The sequence below is a fragment of the Notechis scutatus genome, chromosome 1, assembly GCF_049901735.1.
Source record: "Notechis scutatus isolate UNSWTSFEM ecotype Mainland chromosome 1, rNotScu1.2, whole genome shotgun sequence".
Lineage (NCBI taxonomy): Eukaryota > Metazoa > Chordata > Lepidosauria > Squamata > Elapidae > Notechis > Notechis scutatus.
This window is the reverse complement of record NC_142009.1, coordinates 234532977-234550452: the sequence shown is the minus strand read 5'-3', so window position 1 is coordinate 234550452 and position 17476 is coordinate 234532977. Positions and strand designations below refer to the sequence as shown.

The following is a 17476-nucleotide window of genomic DNA, read 5'->3' as shown; positions in this document are numbered from 1 at the left end:
GATCTTGATTCTATCCCTCTGTTAATGCAGCCTAGATCTGTGTTGGCTTTTTTTGGTAGCTGCAGTATACTGCTGGCTCATATTTAAGCGATTGTCCACTAGGCCTCCAAGATCCCTCTCACAGTTACTACTATTAACTTTTATTTTATTTTTATTTTTATTTGTCAATTGCTTACAAGATAATAGGTATAAGTAAAAACATAGTTATGAATACATGGATACATATAAGAAAAATAAAAAATATATAAAAGAAACAATAGGACAGGGACGGTAGGCATGTTGGTGCGCTTATGCACGCCCCCTACAGACCTCTTAGGAAAGGGGTGAGGTCAATAGAAGACAGTCTAAGGTTAAAGTTTTTGGGGTTTGGGGAAAAAACCACAGAGTCAGGTAGAGTATTCCAGACATTGACCACTCTGTTGCTGAAGTCGTATTTCCTGCAATCAACTGACTTATATGTTGACCCCACTGGCTTTAAATTAGTCATGGAGGCAAATAGGAAGGCAACATTGCAGAGGTCTAAGGGAATGGCCTTGAGGGAAAGGAGGAAGTGCTTCTACCAAGACAACGATCAGATGAAAGGGGCCCAAGTCCAGGGCAAGAACGAGTAAATGTTTCAGACCAGCCCCTCCCTATTTCACATGAAGATTAAGGAAGAGGGAGAAACACATTCAGACTTACAAGATTCTATTATTATAGTTTTACAATAAAAGTAGTATTGTCCTCTGTGGCTTTGGTTTCCTAACCCTAACCCTAGTCTGATCTACCTTGATGGCTGACAATGCTGAAGACAAAATGAGAACATTTCCCACAGTAGGTTCTTGCAGTGATATATTTCATACCTACGTTTGTCACCCAACTGGAGAGCAAGTATCCTGGACAATTTGGGGATCTTTACCACTATCTTTTCTGTTTAAACATTCTAAAATTTATCATTTCAACTGCTTTCAATGTGCTATCAGCTACAGAAAGGGTGGCTGATTTTCTGTATTACCTGTGTTGCAGATTTTAATGCGATGCCTCATTTTTTACTCTGTGGTCACAGTATACACATTGCCTTAAGGTATTATCGAAGAATTGATTTTACAAATGGAGAGTAGTTAGTTGTTGTGTATGTATTTATATGTGTATCTGGGTTTTAAGATGGTATTTGGTCATAGCGGCTTTAAAGGGTCTGTTCTGTGAATTTGGCTTGGAAATGTTGGGAAGAACGTTGGCTGGTAGACACAAATGAGTGCTTGGAGTGGTCCTGGATCTAGTGGCTGTACAGTATTGGCTTGGATGGACCCAGATCTGTAACCCAGGAGTTTGGCTGGCTGCAGAAAGTGAAGTTTAACTGGTGGGATTCAATTTTTTTTACTACTGGTTCTGTGGGCGTGGCTTGGTAGGTGTGGCATGGCTTGGTGGGTGTGGTATGGGAAGGACATTGCAAAATCTCCATTCCCACCCCACTCCAGGGGAAGGATACTGTAAAATCTCCATTCCCTCCCCACCCCACTAACCTGCTTTCCAGCTCCATTCTCCTGTGCAGGGCAACAAAAAAAGACCCAGCTGATCAGCTGGGACTTGGGAGGCGGAGAATAGATGGGGGCAGGACCAGTCAGAGGTGGTATTCCGAACTACTCAAAATTTCCACTACCGGTTCTCCAGAACTGGTCAGAACCTGATGAATACCACCTCTGGCTTAGGAGAGAATTGGGAGAATTTAATTGTCATTGGCATAGGAATACTGAAAACATCTGATTACTAAATTATCTCATCTGGCAGGTATGGTGACAACAATAGCAAATAAAGCAATTGACTCATCTCTGCTGTTTGGTGGAGCTGCAGCTGCCTTTAAAGGTAAGGTGGGTTACTATTATTGGCAATGACAAATCTAAAAGCTAGGATACCTGATGAAGGAGATCTCAGGAGGTTTGAAAGCTTCACTGCAGGAAAGCTGGAGCTCACAGTAATGGTGGAACTGAGAGGAGCTGCAGATTTTACCACCATCTGCACTATGACTTTGATGCTGGCACCCAGGGGAGACATTGGAACCAGTAATGTTCCTAGACGCTCAGAAGCTTCATTTAATCCAAAAGGCAGCAGCCCAGTTACTCTTGTCATCGTGAGCCTATCACATCTATGCTCTGGGCTCTGCAGAAGCTTCCTATGAGCTTCTGGCTACAATTCAAAATATTTGTTGTTAGCTGAAAAGTCTTTCGCTTCTTGGCAGCAAGCCACTTTGCAAAGCACCTCCTCCTAAGGATATAATCCACCTGGAAGAACCTGCTGATCCTGATGGATAACAGAACATCTAGCATTGTTTGATTTATTTTAGGCACCTAATTTAATGGTTTATAATGTTTATTTGAGTCTTGCTGTGGATGTTTTAATTCTGAGGCCTTGTGTTTATTTGCTCTTAGTTGTTGTAAACTGCCAAGCCTCTGATCAATTGCAGTGGGCATAAATGAAACAAATAAAATGTAAAATGGATGGATGAATTAGACAGATAATGGTTTAAGTATTTTCATTCACAAAGCTTAAAATAATTTTTGGTTCAATTAATTTTTAAACTAGGTCAGATAAACAAGAAAAGTTCAGCATTCTTTATTAACCAGTTTTCTTTTAGTATAATAATTAAACAGCTTGAAAAACTCATGGGACTTTGTTTTTGTATATATAACTGTAGCAAGATTATTACATGCTCAAAAATGGAAAGGTTTAGCACTACTCACAATGGAGGAATGGCTGAAGATGATGGAACTTGCAGAGGTGGCTAAATGGCCTTTTTTGATAATAGAAAATAAAACATCTACATTTACTGCTGACTGGAAACCCCTTATAGACTTTCTGCATGAAACACCTAACCTTTTGATTTGTGGTTCTGATAATTAGAAAATATTAGGTAATAGAAAAAGGAGGGCTTTTTGTAACCATAAAGAGATATTTTTGTATTTGCTACAGAAGAAAATTGGAAGCTTCTTTCTATAACTTTTTTCTTTTTGTACCTTTGTTCTTTCTTTCTTTTCCTTTCTTTCCTTACTTTTTAATGGTTTTTGATAGTTTTTTAATCTTCTTTCTAAAACTTGTAATAAAATGTATATAAAAATAACCTGTAAAATAAGGGTGGATTGTTAAAATGAAAAATTATTTGCCTGCTTATACACAGTCTAACAAACTATAAACATTTCAGAAAGGTTGACTCCTAGCCAATTTATAGCAGTCCAGTACCACAGAAAAGTTTAGGTTCCTCTTATTTTACTACCCTATTTTTTTAAAAAATAAAGATCAAGTTCATTTCCTGACTGTTAGGGATAGTGGGAAGTAATGTGGTTTGGCATAACAATGATCATGCATAATTTCCCCCAATTAACAGGATGCTTCAAATGTCTCTTAGACAATGAAAACCAGCACCTGGGGTTTCAAAATACAAAGTGATAGTAACATAGACAGAGATTTCTCTATTATTTTTTAAAACTTAAATGATAGGAATGAAACAATTTCCTTTCAGAATTATTTTAATATAGATACTTTTTGGAAAATTGCATCTCTGGCTGGTAGCTTCAAGAAACTTACAGTTAGCCACATAAGTCCTGTCAGCAGTTCTTCTCTGCAGCATGGATAAATGTCCCGAAATCTGAGAAATTCCAGAGTCTAGGAAATCTTAATAAAAACAGCCACGTCCACAAGAGGCACTGAATAATTCCTAAGGAAGGTTCCCCCATCAAACATCTGGGCAGTGTTGGTATCCATCCATTTCTGACCTTCTCTAGGTAGGTAGATATCCCTCTGGAATTGCCCTTGTTCTGTTACTGGAGCAACCAGAACCTGCATTTAACAAAGATAATCTCATTAATATTATCTGAGAGACAAAATGTGTATAAATATAGTTGGTCTTAACACAGAAGATATGAAGCTCACTTGAAACTTGTCCACCAATACTTGATCAGACCAGCTCTAGGCACATCACAAAATTGCCCAGACAGACACACTTTAAAACAGTAAGAGACATTTTTATCCTACACCTGTAATTCCAATTTTTTACTTTATGTATAAAATATTTAAGACTTATAATTGCAATGTAGTCATTTCTATTATGCGATGATATATATTGACTATATAATATGGGAAATTCTCTTTTGTCTAAAGTAGAAGTTTCAAGGAAAGGAGTCCAGAGGGAGACAAAAAAACCTGCTCTGCTTATTTTTAATATTTAACAACCAGATGATTTAAAGAATTAGAGCAAAAATATTTATTTAAAGGTTTGTCATTGATTTTTAAATCAACACTGCAAATTTAAGTAGGTATTATTATACACCCCAGCGCTTCAGATGCTTATCAAATCCAAAATAATAAAGAAGATACAGGATCTAGGCAGCAAAAATTCAATAGGTAAGGTAACTCTATGGTAAAGATTTTCTTAACTGGAATAAAGAGAACACTGGAGATCCTGCCATGTAGCAGTATTACAGCAAAAGATATTAAAGATCAATGTTTTGTTGCCTCGATACAACAGCAATTATTTTTTTAGATGAATCATAATCAACAAATAAAAATGCTTCAACATTTAATTAGATATTGGCTGTATTTGAACTTTAACTAAAAAAGTAATTAAAGCATTAATTATTCTCTCATCTCTTCCCAGATGCCTGTTAATACTAATTAATGATATGACATAGCACACAATTATCTTAACCATGTTGACAAACAAAGTTTGAAATAGTTGGGATTATTAGGGTCCAAAATATCTCATAGAAATATGCGTTGTAAACAAGAGAGCTGTGCATTGCTTTGGCTTTGATTCAGAAAGGCATTTTAGAGTGTGAAGTGGTGTGAATACAGCACTGGCTTACAATTCCTTAAAGTAGTTTTGGCTTTCCATGTGTCACGAGGAAATTGCAGAGGACAGCCATGCAAATCAGTGAAATGACATAGTTGCTTTAAAGATTAGCAGACAAAATGCTATGCTCACACTCCAAGACAATTTTTGGAATCAAATCTGAATAGCTTTCAACACTATTTAGATCACAAAGGAGCAACCACATCATTCACTTCTCTTGTGCTGATCCTTAACCTGCAGCATAAGGGTGCTATTAAATGGTTGTATCCTTCTCTTTATTGTGTGCAAGGCAAGTTAAGGAATGGGATGGGTGGATTCTATCACCATAGTTTTGCTTGCTTTCTACCAAATGTCACCTGGCCATGACAAAGCATCCATCAGTCACCCTCTTAATTGGGATGGAAATGAGATAGGAAGAAACAGTTTTGATGGACTAGCAGATTTGATCATCTCTCAAAGTTTCTCCAAGCTTTGCACACGGGATTTTTAGGATTGGGAGAAGAATTAGCTGAAGGAAAGGACATGACAATCTACCGACTGGGTCTCCAATCCTATGGAGCTTATCCGTTCAGTTACAGGGTATGTAAAAAGCCTGTTCTTTACTCACAGTTTTTTGCAACACTGTGCAATGAAACAGCAAAGATCCTACTTCAGTGTTCAGCTTGTTAGGCTCCCACTGCTCGATAGGCTTTTTAAAGCTACTTTTAAACATAACAGTAGTATTCTTTTGAACAAGTGCTAAAGCCATATACAGGCACCTTTGGAACATGAGTTTAGCTCTCTTTCAGAAGTCCAACTATCAGGTGGAGCAAAAGGATGCCGAGTGATACTTTATTATGAAACAGTCTGAAAATCGTCGAGGAGGTGGTGTTGCTATATTCTATAAAAAATCCTTACATCTAAAAAATATCCAAGTTACCCAGGAGCTTGCCCTTCCTGAAACCATCATCTGTGAACTATCCTTAAATATCACAATTCAATTCTTACTATGTTACAGAGCACCTGATTATGACATCGAACATGTAAACAAGCTAAATACATTACTAACATGGGCTGCATCCTGCCCATACCCTTTTATCCTTCTTGGTGATTTCAATCTACCTCATATTGACTGGACCCTAAATGACTGTACAACTGAAATCATACACACAACCTTCTATAATGCTATTACAAATCTGGGACTGGAACAACTAGTAACCAACAACACTAGACTAAACAACTGCCTCGATCTCATCTTCTGCAATAGTTTGAATTTAATTTACGGAATACAAACTAAAGAACCCTTTTCCAGTAGTGACCACAATATGATTGACTTTTGTCTCAACATACGTCCACACAAAAATCACCACAATGATGTAATCCCCAATTGTAACTTCAAAAAAGGCAACTATGATCTTATAGACAACGATCTCTCATCCCTTGATTGGCAATCTCTATTCACTGGATGCAATACTGTTGAAGACCATTACAACATATTTTTACTTGAAGTCAAAAGAATCATCAAACTATATGTTCCAACAACAACTCCCAAAACAAAACAAAAAGCAGATTACCCATATCAATAAGGAAACTTCAATCCAAAAAGAGATCACTCTGGCGGAAAAACAAATCTGGTCACGTTGCCAATTTCAAAAACCGATACAAAAATTTATGCCACCAGATAAAGACCGAATGCACCAATTATCACATTAAACAAGAGGAAAACCTTCTAAGCACCAATTCCACCCGTGCTTTTTACAATTTTGTAAACAACAAACTAAAGACTCAAGGTCCATCCCTCCCTTGATAGGACCTGATGGTAAAGACTGCAACGACGACACCATTAAATCCAACATCTTTAACACATTCTTCGGCTCAGTATTTGTAAACAGCAATGGATCATGCCCAGTATTTCCTAGCCGTACCACAGATAACAACAATGATCTAATACATATCGATTTCACAGAAGACAATGTTGAAAAATCACTACGCAATCTAAAACCATCTCTATCTATTGGACCGGATGGAATATGTGCCTACTTCTTAAGAAAGCTATCCACTGCCATAGCCAAACCTCTAAGCATAATCTTTGAAAAATCTTTCAGAACCAGCTCCTTGCCCAACCTATGGTTACAAGCCACAGTCATCCCCATCTTCAAAAAGGGAGACCCAAGCCTAGTTGAAAATTACAGGCCAATCTCCTTATGCTGCGTCACCTGTAAAGTCATGGAATCAATTATTAACCAATCCATTATCCTCCACTTAGAGACAAACAACCTACTCTCCAATAAACAATTTGGTTTCAGAAAAAAACTATCCTGTAATCTGCAACTCTTACACTGCAAAAACATATGGACGACACAACTCGACCAGGGCAAAGCAATAGACGCAATCTACATAGACTTCTGTAAAGCCTTTGATTCAGTGGTACACGACAAACTACTCCTAAAAATAAAATCCTATGGTATCTCTGGACAACTGAATAACTGGATAGAAGCATTCCTGTCAAACAGACAACAAATGGTCAAAATCGGGAACGTCCTATCAAATCCAGTACCTGTCAATAGTGGTGTCCCCCAGGGCAGTGTTCTAGGACCAACTCTCTTCATACCCTACATAAATGACCTCTGCGATCATATTAAGAGCAATTGCGTTCTTTTCGCTGATGATGTAAAAGCTGTTCAATACCACAGACAATACTGCTACCCTTCAAAAAGATCTCGACTATGTATCTGAATGGTCAAACAAATGGCAACTTCAAATCTCAACAAATAAATGCTCTGTCTTACATATTGGCAAAAAAAATCAGAAAATAAAATACAAGCTGAATAGTCAAGAACTTGTTGATGACCCAAGCTCTGTAAAGGACCTTGGAATACTCACCTCTAATGATCTAAGTGCTAGAGCCCACTGCAACTACATAGCCAAAAAGGCATTAAGAGTTGTTAACCTAATCCTACGTAGCTTTTTCTCTGGTAATATCACACTACTAACCAGAGCATACAAAACATTTGCTAGACCAATACTCGAATACAGTTCATCAGTCTGGAACCCTCATTACGTATCTGATATTAGCACAATTGAGAAAGTCCAGAAATATTTCACAAGGAGAGTTCTCCACTCTTCTACTCGTTGTAGAATACCTTATGCCACCAGACTTGAAATTCTAGAACTAGAAAACCTTGAATTACGCTGTCTTCGGTCTGACTTAAGCATGGTATATAAAATCATACATTGCAATGTCCTACCTGTCAATGAATACTTCAGCTTCAACCATAACAACACAAGAGCACACAATAGATACAAACTCAAAGTAAACCGCACCAAACTTGATTGCAGGAAATACGACTTCAGCAACAGAGTGGTCAACGTCTGGAGTACTCTACCCGACTCTGTAGTCTCTTCCCCAAACCCCAAAAACTTTAACCTTAGACTGTCTACTATTGACCTCACCCCTTCCTAAGAGGTCTGTAGGGGGCGTGCATAAGCGCACCAACGTGCCTACCGTCCCTGTCCTATTGTTTCTCTTATTCTTTTATTTTTCTTATATGTACCCATTTCATGTATTCACAACTATGTATACGCTTATACTTATTATCTTGTAAACAATTGGCAAATCAAATAAATAAATAAATAAACAAAATAAATAAACCAAGAGGAGAGTGATCATTTTTCCTGCAGTTTTCTAGCAGAAGGCATATGAGAAAAAGAAGAGAGGAACAAGAGCATTGAAGCTGGAAAGGTGCGTTAGATCCTGTACTTGTATCTGTCTACAGTTAAAGGACTCCACCTACAGTGAGGGAACACCATGTAAGTTCCCATCCATATCTTGTATACCAAAGCCCCATTTCCATCTGTAAAACTTTAGGTAATTGTTTTCCTGATGCATTGCAAATTCTTCCATGAAACAATGTTGCTGAGCTGTTTTGTGCCTGTGGAAAATGTCACATCATTCACAATCGTTCTAGTGCATCCTCTATCCAATGATAGAAATCCAGTGATATAAAATGGGGAGGTGGAAAGGGACTGCATGGGAAGGAAATTTTTCACTTTCATTTTTTATTTTGTGCTACTCTAGAAAAAATTTGAGTAGAATGGTATTTGATGTGGCCAATAAAGCTAACTCAGAATAAAGACTTTGCAGCAAATAAACACATATTTAATTCATAAAGTTCAGACAGAAGGAAATGAGAATGATTAATCCCAACAACCTCCAGCCCAATTTCTAGAAGATCAGCTCTGTTCCTTCCTTGCTTTGGCTTAAGGAAGTGACATTAGAATTACCCATGAAGACTGAGAGAAAAAAAGTTAAATTTTACAATGCTTCCCTTCAAGGAAAAATGGATGAGCCGATTACTCTAAGGCTATCCATTATGTGGAGCTATCCAGTGGTGGGATTCAAATTTTTTTACTACTGGTTCTGTGGGCGTGGCTTGGTGGGCGTGGCAGGGGAAGGATACTATAAAGTCTCCATTCCCTCCCCACTCCTGGAGGAAGGATACTGTAAAATCTCCCTTCCTCCACACCCCACTAACCTGCTTCCCAGCTCCGATCTCCTGTGCAGGGCAACAAAAGAAGACCCAACCTATCAGCTGCGACTCCGGAGGCAGAGAATAGACGGGGGCGGGGCCAGTCAGAGGTGGTATTTGCCGGTTCTCCAAACTACTCAAAATTTCCACTACCGGTTCTCCAGAACTGATCAGAACCTGCTGAATACCACCTCTGGAGCTATCTTTATCTGAAAACTGCAGCTGATGCAGAACGTAGTGGCCAGATTGTAGAACAGAGCTCTTAGCTGTTTCTGTGAAAGCAATTTGCACCGGATGCTAATTAGTTCCTAAAGCACATGAAGACCTGAACAACTTGGGGACTGGAATATTGGTAGACCATCTTTGCTGTTACAGACATGGGTGATCATTATAGCCATCTAAGTCTAGCTGCATGTGCCAACTTTGGCAGAAAACCATTCTGCATTTTCTCATGAGCAGCTTTCTTTCTGGTGGTACATTTGAACCCCAGGATTTGGCATTGTATTCCGTAAGTCATTTTTAAAGACCTATTATATACTTCTTTAGCCAAGCCATTGGCTGCATGGATGTTGGATAATGTTTCCTCTCCCCCACCAACTTTGTAGTAAAAAACCTGTATTGTGTACCTTATATATATATAGGTACTTCATAAATCTATTGTAAATTGCTTAGAAAAGCATTTGATTTGAGGCAGTATAGAAATATTTTAGATCTAATATATTGCTAATATATCACTTACGAAAAAATTCTAAATCTCTATCATGCCTTTCTTAAATTATGTTGCTTAAAAGAACATCAAACCTATTCTTCTATTTATTTTTTACTTTCTTTTCCAGCTTTCCTTTTCTATTATCTGTTTTAAAATGAAGCAAGCACAGTATTCTATGCACACTGTTCAGGCAAGCCATGCTCGTAATTGTGACAGCTTTTCAAAAGGCCTTTAAAGAAACAATCCTTTTTCTCCCTCCCTTTAACAAATAGCCCCAAGCATGTAATGCACACTGGTTGACTTCCATTGACTCATTGACATTCTAGTAGATTAATTCCCAAAGGCTGATGAAAGAGAACTATCATTGCAGAAGTCTTCTGTTTTTTTTTCTTCTTCAACTGTGTGCCTTCCCAATGTGTCCGTGTCACTGTGTTTGATGGTCGTCATCAGCACTAGGTGGAATTTTGATGGGAGTGACCATCAGGTTAGGGAATAGTGGATAATATTTTGTCAATGTCGGTCTTAATAAATACCTTTTTGCTGATGTGCTGTACAGTATTTTTAAAAGTATTTTCAGATATTGTGATGCACTCAGGGTTTTTTCCCCCCCTAAACTGGAGAGAGATTTCTAAAAGCCTTAGGGAGCTGACATTTTCAGGTATTCTAATATGCCTGTAAAAAAAATGTCAATCAGCCCTTCGGAGCTGGCCTAAAATATGCAAGGAAAGAATCCATGTCTTACCTCCTCGCCTATGAGAAATTGGTCATCAATGGTAAAGGCAGCTGGCTCAGTGGGGCTGAGCCACCAGGTGGGTCGAAAAATTGGATCCCTCCTAGATAACCATTCCTTGCTGTATTTTTCAATGAGTGGAACCACAAAATCCTGGTGTTTCTGAATATAGTACCTGGTGAGGTTCAACACCTGTAAGAAAGGAAGGACAATAGTTTTTTTAAAAAAAAATACAAATCAAAACAAAAGGTTGTTTTAAAATATGTCTTAATGAGTAGTAGATGCAACAAACATTATTTGCAAGGTAGTAGATGCAACAAACATTATTTGCAAACACCTCACTGAGTAGATATAGAATTAGCCAGAAAACATGAACGTCTTGGTATTTCATCAGTTTATTCAGCTTCTCAACATAATTAGTCACTGATGGAAATTTCCTCCCTGAACTGAATGTGGTCAGACTTTACATCGTTACCAGTGGCAGCAGCAACTGCACATGCCCCCTGAAATGTAACCTAATAAGACACTTCTAGGGGAAAAAATGGTAGAAAAGCAACTTGTGTAAAGTCAGCTGGTCAAAGCCTAGAGTCCTGAAAAGAGGTTAAGGAAAGGGAAAGAGGAAGGGAAGGGAGGAGAGGAGAGGGGGGGGGAAAGGAAGGGCTTCCAGAAGTTTTTAAAAAGGAGCAAGATGGGAAATAATTGCAGTGGGGAAGAATTCCAAATGTGGGAGGTAGGTAGCAACACACAGGCAATCAGAAGAAGAAAATGTTAAAGACTAAGAGGAATGAGGCCCCCATGGAGAGATTCCACCTCTGATAGGAATGGAACATCACCCCCTGTATCCCTAGCAATGCTGTAAAGCTTCTGGAAATCTAGGCTAATATGATGACAATAGCAATAGCATTTTAGACTTATATACTGCCCCATAGTGATTTAGAGCACTCTCTGAGTGGTTTTCAATGTTAGCATTATTTGCATATTGCCCCCAACAATCTGGGTACTTGTTTTACTGACCTCGGAAGGATGGAAGACAAAGCCCCATCTGGATCAAACTCCAGACTATTAGACTTAACTACTGTACTACCAGGGCTAAGGACTTCCAGCATTTCCTGTAGAGGAGTGCGGCAGGGATTTCCCATTGGTGGCCATTTTTACCTTGCTGGCATCCTGTCGCATTGCCCTCCCTTATTTTTCATAATTGCATTGCTATCCTTCTGATACAATCTTCAGTTAAGGCCTTTTAAGCCTGCTTTTTTTACCCTTGATTTGAAAAGAGGCACAGTGAGTAAAACAAGGAACAGGGAAAGGTGCCAGTTAGCTGCCTTTTTAGTGCCCCTCCATGGCCAGTTGAAGGGAGTCCTGGCCAAGGCAATGAGGGGAAAGTGAGAGCAATCGCCAAGTGTTACACAAAATTGCTGCTAATGATTTGGATTACAAAGCTGGCAGGCACATGAAAAGGCACGAGGAGAAGGCTACTAATAGCTAAATTGAAAGGAAGAAGTAATGCAAAAGGAACTGAGTGGGTAGAGGGACAAAGAAGAGACAAAGTAAAGGAGGAGGAAGAGAAGGAAGAGGATTTGGAATTGGCTAGGAGAGAGAAGAAGCCCATGAATGGCATTGTGGACATGGCAAACCAGGTTTTGGCTAAATTTAGTTCTAAAGCATGCAGCTTAAAATGAAAGGTTGGAAGCACAGTAAAATATCATTATGAATTGATGAGGGAGGAAAGTAAACATAAATTGGAGTAATAATACATTGAGAAAATGAAAAGGCAAATGTTTGCAATATTAAGAAGGAAAGTATCACAAGAACATGTACTAGAATCTGAGGACAAAAAGAGGCTTTCTGTAAAGGCATAAACACCCAGTCTCACAAGAAAATAGAATGAATTGTTGTGAAAAGGAAAATAGAACTAAAGAGAAACATGAAATTGATTGTTTGAGAGGGCCTTCAGAAATTTCTGTTGTGTCTTATCTGCATGAGATCTCAAGCTTTAACAACTAAAAAGGACAAGCACATCTTTTTCAGAGGAACTTGAAAGGAAGCAAATAATCAGCCTGGGAAAAGGTTTCTTTGATTTTAGTGCCACTAGAAAACAAAAATAGATCACTGAAGTTTACCTACCCAATCACTACAACAGATCCATGGTGGAGTCCTGAAAGTCATGACTGGAAGGAAGGTGACAATTTGGAGCCATCTAATATATAGCTCTTCATCAGTTAGAAATTCTGCTGAAAATGTTCCACCTTTACAAAACATACAGAAAACAAAATTAGCAGGCTATACGAAATGTGAGATAAATCTTTAGTATTCAACTTTAATTTTGGATTCAGTAAATGAGTAATCTCTACAGTGAGTTGATAATATAATTCAAGTCATTGTAAAATCACTTCTCTATTCTCTTGATAACCAGGACAGTATTAAAACATAGCATAATCAATATCATATCCCAGATCTACCCAGTGTTGAGTTTCTGTGCTTTTACAGTCTCAGTCCCTTATCTGCTAGTGCAGAAACCAGGGAAAAGGAGTATGGGATTGGGGGTGGGGAGGAGAATTGCTGTTAAAATCAACATTATTTTTTTACAAAAGTGAAGATCACAAATAATAAAGGAACTAAAACCAAGGAAGGGCTGATCCTACGCACATTTTGCCACTGATTAAATTTGAACAGAGCAAGTGTTCTAAAATATGTCAGAAAATTGTATAATGATTGTAGTGGAAAATAACATTTCTGACTATCTGATTCTTCAGACAAAGCAATATAATTGGCCTGGTAGGTTTAGATTATGAAAAATTAAACCGATACACATTTCCAGCTGGAACAGTACGATACTAATATAAATAGCTGAATTTCAGACAAATGACCAGATAATTTCCTGTTAAAAGAAGGGAAATCTTTCATCCTCTGTCAAATACATTCACATTCATTTTTCAAGCAGCATTGCTCTTATATAACAATAGTAATAAAAAAATAGACAAAACCATAAGAGTCGAAATGATTAAATGTTTCATATTTCTGGGCCTTTTATTTCTTTCTTTTTGTTAAACATTATATTTTTATTAACACAAATTTATTGCATCTGGATCTCTTAAAGACCAGTCCAACTCAACGGTTGTTATTTTCACCTAAGCTACTACAATTAAAGTACCATTGAGAGTCTGTTCTAACAGTACCTAACTCTTCATCAGTCCCACATTTCTGCAATGTATCTTCCCTGCCTGACCGAGTGGAATAGGCTGAAGTAACAGGACCAAGCAGATTCTGTAGGTAGCCTGGCTTTTATGAAAAATGAAGCCATGTTTTACAACACAAGGAAATGACTTTGTTATGCAAAATTGAACTATATCTGCAAGTAAGTTATTGCATGTCTCAAAGCAATACATTATACATATTCTGGGAATGGCCTACAAGAAAGCAAAATGCATAAGACAAACTGGACAGAAACATTTGAGCTGGCACAAGCCAGAAACTCCTGCTTTCTACTTCGGTCAGGCAAATGTAGGTGATAATATGAGGATTTACATTGGCCAAGAGCCCCTGGAAGACAACAACATCATTTCCCACCCTCCAGAAATGTTTGCTGGCTCATATTCAGGACAAGGCCATCTGGCAAAATAGGACACATCCTTAGCATGATATACACATTTACTTCCTCTGGGTTGTAAATAGGGGTGGGATTCAAAATTTTTAACAACTGGTTCTGTGGGCATGGCTTAGGTGGTGGGCGTGGTTTGGTGGTCATGTGACTGGGTGGACATGGCTTGGTGGTCATGTTATTGGCTGGGCGTGGCCAACTCAATATCACTCACATCGAGGCACGCATCTCCTCGCCTGGCCTCTCATGACTGTGGGGATGTTGCAACAGCTGTAAGTGTGAAAAATGGTCATGTCACTTTTTTCAGTGCCATTGTAACTTTAAATGGTCACTCCACACAAGCAAAGTACCAGCAAAGGAAGGGAAAAAAACTCCAGAGAAGTTCCTGAGACAGGAAGTGTAGTCCTGCCAAGAATGTAATAAGGGTTAATGGAGAGGCAGCTTCTGTAAGCAACATCAGAATGTTTCCTTCCTGCCTTCCTTACAGGATTAGGCCAGTAATTTCTTCTAACAACCGATTCTCCGAACTGCTTAGAATGTTAACAACCGGTTCTAGCGAATAGGCGCGAACTGGTAGAATCCCACCCCTGGTTGTAAACCATGTTTTAAGGCATAACAACAGTATGTCAAACTAGTTGTTTATTCAATGAAGCGTGTTTTAGAAAGGCAATGCTTAGCACAGCATGATTGTTGCAGATTATGAGAACAGAGTTTAAAGCAGCGTATTCCAACACTCAGAGACGACCTTGAAATTACAGAAACTACTTTTATTTTAGGCAATCTGAAATCACCTCAGGCTTTTAGTTAACTTCGTATGAATGTGGCTTAGGCCAAATTATTTCGTAGTACAACTATTTGCACACAATCTGCCCCATTCAATTCCACCTTCAACAGGATGCCTTTCCCCAGGCTTGTGATGGATGCATTTGACATGAAGAGTTAGCTCTGCTTATTCGGTAACAGATTCCTCATTGTTCCTGAGGCTGGTTGCCTTCTTCTTTCAGTTTAGAAAAGGGCTTCAATCTCTTTGCCCAGCTTTTAAGGGGTTGCCTTTTTTCCTGCTGCATTCAATTATTTTAAGACTAAATGTTGAATGCTGCCTGAAGCCATACAATGAAAGTCAGTAGACTAAAAGAAATAAAGTTGATGACATATCCATGGAATTGAAAAATACCATGTTTCTTGTCCTCCACAAGTACAGAAGATAAGTGATGACATTTTGGAGATGCCCAATAGCTTTATTTTAGATTTTGCAGATGGCCAGAAAGCTTCTTGGCATAACTTGAGCTAAATGGTACAAATTGATGGCTAACGAAGAACAGCCACAAGTATCTGGGAATTTTCATTCATAATCAGAAATCTGAAACAAAGTTTCATATCTTATCAAAGGAAACTGTCTTTTAATCAGGTCATTTGTCAACATAACACATTATTAAACTGATTTGGTTTTATATCTTCAGTTTCCTGATCAAAACAATTTTAGCTCTACTTGGAGTCTGAAGGCATTAAACCTGGGAAACTTTCACAAAGAAAACATACTATATCTTTGAGTTCTTGAAGAGATGTAATCCATGCTGTGAATCAGCTGCAAAACCAAAAATCCCTGTGCTTTCATCAGTTAGAATGAATGAAGCCAAGATTAAATGCATATGGATTTTCTACTTATATCCTTCAATTGTTTTTACTAGTACGCAGACTAATGCCTGATAACTGAAATCAAACAGCTCCAGTGTGGTGGCAAAATTGGATATTGATGTCAGTTTGTGTACATTTGTCTTCCAATAGGAATCTTAAAAGCTGCCTTTTATTGTCAGACCAGTAATCCATCTATTTATTTTTTTATCTTTTATTTATTTATATTTTGTGAAAAGCTTACAAGACAATAGAAATAAGCAAAAATGTAAGTTTAAATATAAGAAATAGGAACTAATAATTGGGGACAATATGACAGGGACGGTAGGCACGATTGTGCGTTTATGCCCGCCCCTCTTAGGAATGGGGTTTGAGCAGGTGACAACAGAATCAGGTAGTGAGTTCCAGACATCTAGGTATACAGATTGACCGGCAGCGAGTTCCAAAAAGGATTCCCTCCCCTGAATATTACACAGAAAAGGCAGCACTGGATTTGTAACTTTCTGTTTATAAATATGTTATACTGGAAAGTTATTGCCTGATTTTTCATTTATATCTGTATTAGCCTTTTAAAACAGCTTTTGAAAGAAGCAGACTATATAATAATAATAATACCTATTGCATCTGGAATGAAAAAATTATAACCAAGAAGACTATAATGAAGCACAGATGGGATAACCCCTTTCAAACCCGTGTAACTCCAGTCAGATTGTCGTGGATTCATTTGGAAAAAGAGTGGCAGGTGGCTGGATCTGTAAGCAATACAAATAATTATATGGTAAACATGGAATTACACAAATGCCCAGTAAGTTCTTACTGGAAATACCAAACGCTGCATCAAAATCACAAAAAGTCAAATGGACCTTGAACATGAAATCAGATCCTGCTTTTAATGTATCACTCCTAACTTTCCAAATAGAAAGGCTAGGCCAGGATAGATGGCTTTGGGATCTGCTATTCACTAGAATACAGCAAATGGAGGGGGGACAGTGGCTAATTGAAGTTTCCTTTCTAGAATCCCTCTAGAAAATGAACTTGGTCAAAGGAAGGCCAGGGGATAAATATTTTCCAACATGCAGTTCAGACTCATGTGAAGCTCTTTTAAGACAGTTGGGGGATTAAAAGACAAAGAATTTCACCATTCAAAAAGAATGGAAAGCAGCCATTCAAAAAGTTCAGATTAAGGCCTGAACTCAAAAACACTAACTGGAATTTCTATTGTTCAGGTTTATCCCAATGAAATGATAGCTCTAACTGCTAAGGTTATTAGAATTAATGACAGGGTTGTTACGTTCGTCGTGCGGAAGAAAGCTCGGGAGTCAGTGACCAGTTTCAGCTCTTTATTTGGTCCCGAGATCGACTTGGTGCGTCTAAGGCAGGCGGCGGCTTTTATAGAACTAGCCGGCCAAGCCGCGGCCAATGACACCGCTTTGAATCTCCCGCAATCGGTTTCTTCGAATCGCAGGGGATTCGCGGC

At 38.4% G+C, this 17476-nt stretch overlaps 1 protein-coding gene and 1 long non-coding RNA gene across 2 annotated transcripts in view; one reads left to right on the top strand and one right to left on the bottom strand.

Annotated features, from left to right (window-relative positions):
- The window catches only part of LOC113412465 (uncharacterized), a 76934-nt gene that overhangs the window by 46139 nt on the left and 13319 nt on the right, over positions 1 to 17476 (top strand). Inside the window, exon 3 of the long non-coding RNA XR_015746627.1 lies at positions 1768 to 1842. This is a non-coding gene — a long non-coding RNA (uncharacterized LOC113412465). The remainder of the gene's footprint in view (positions 1 to 1767; positions 1843 to 17476) is intronic.
- Positions 2561 to 17476, bottom strand: part of LOC113412496 (SITS-binding protein-like) — a 32020-nt gene continuing 17104 nt past the window's right edge. The window contains exons 7-10 of the mRNA XM_026668169.2: positions 16615 to 16751; positions 12894 to 13015; positions 10782 to 10961; positions 2561 to 3810 (exon numbers count right to left, since the gene is read on the bottom strand). Coding sequence (XP_026523954.2) covers positions 3637 to 3810; positions 10782 to 10961; positions 12894 to 13015; positions 16615 to 16751 — 613 coding nt within the window. The 3' untranslated portion in view covers positions 2561 to 3636. The remainder of the gene's footprint in view (positions 3811 to 10781; positions 10962 to 12893; positions 13016 to 16614; positions 16752 to 17476) is intronic.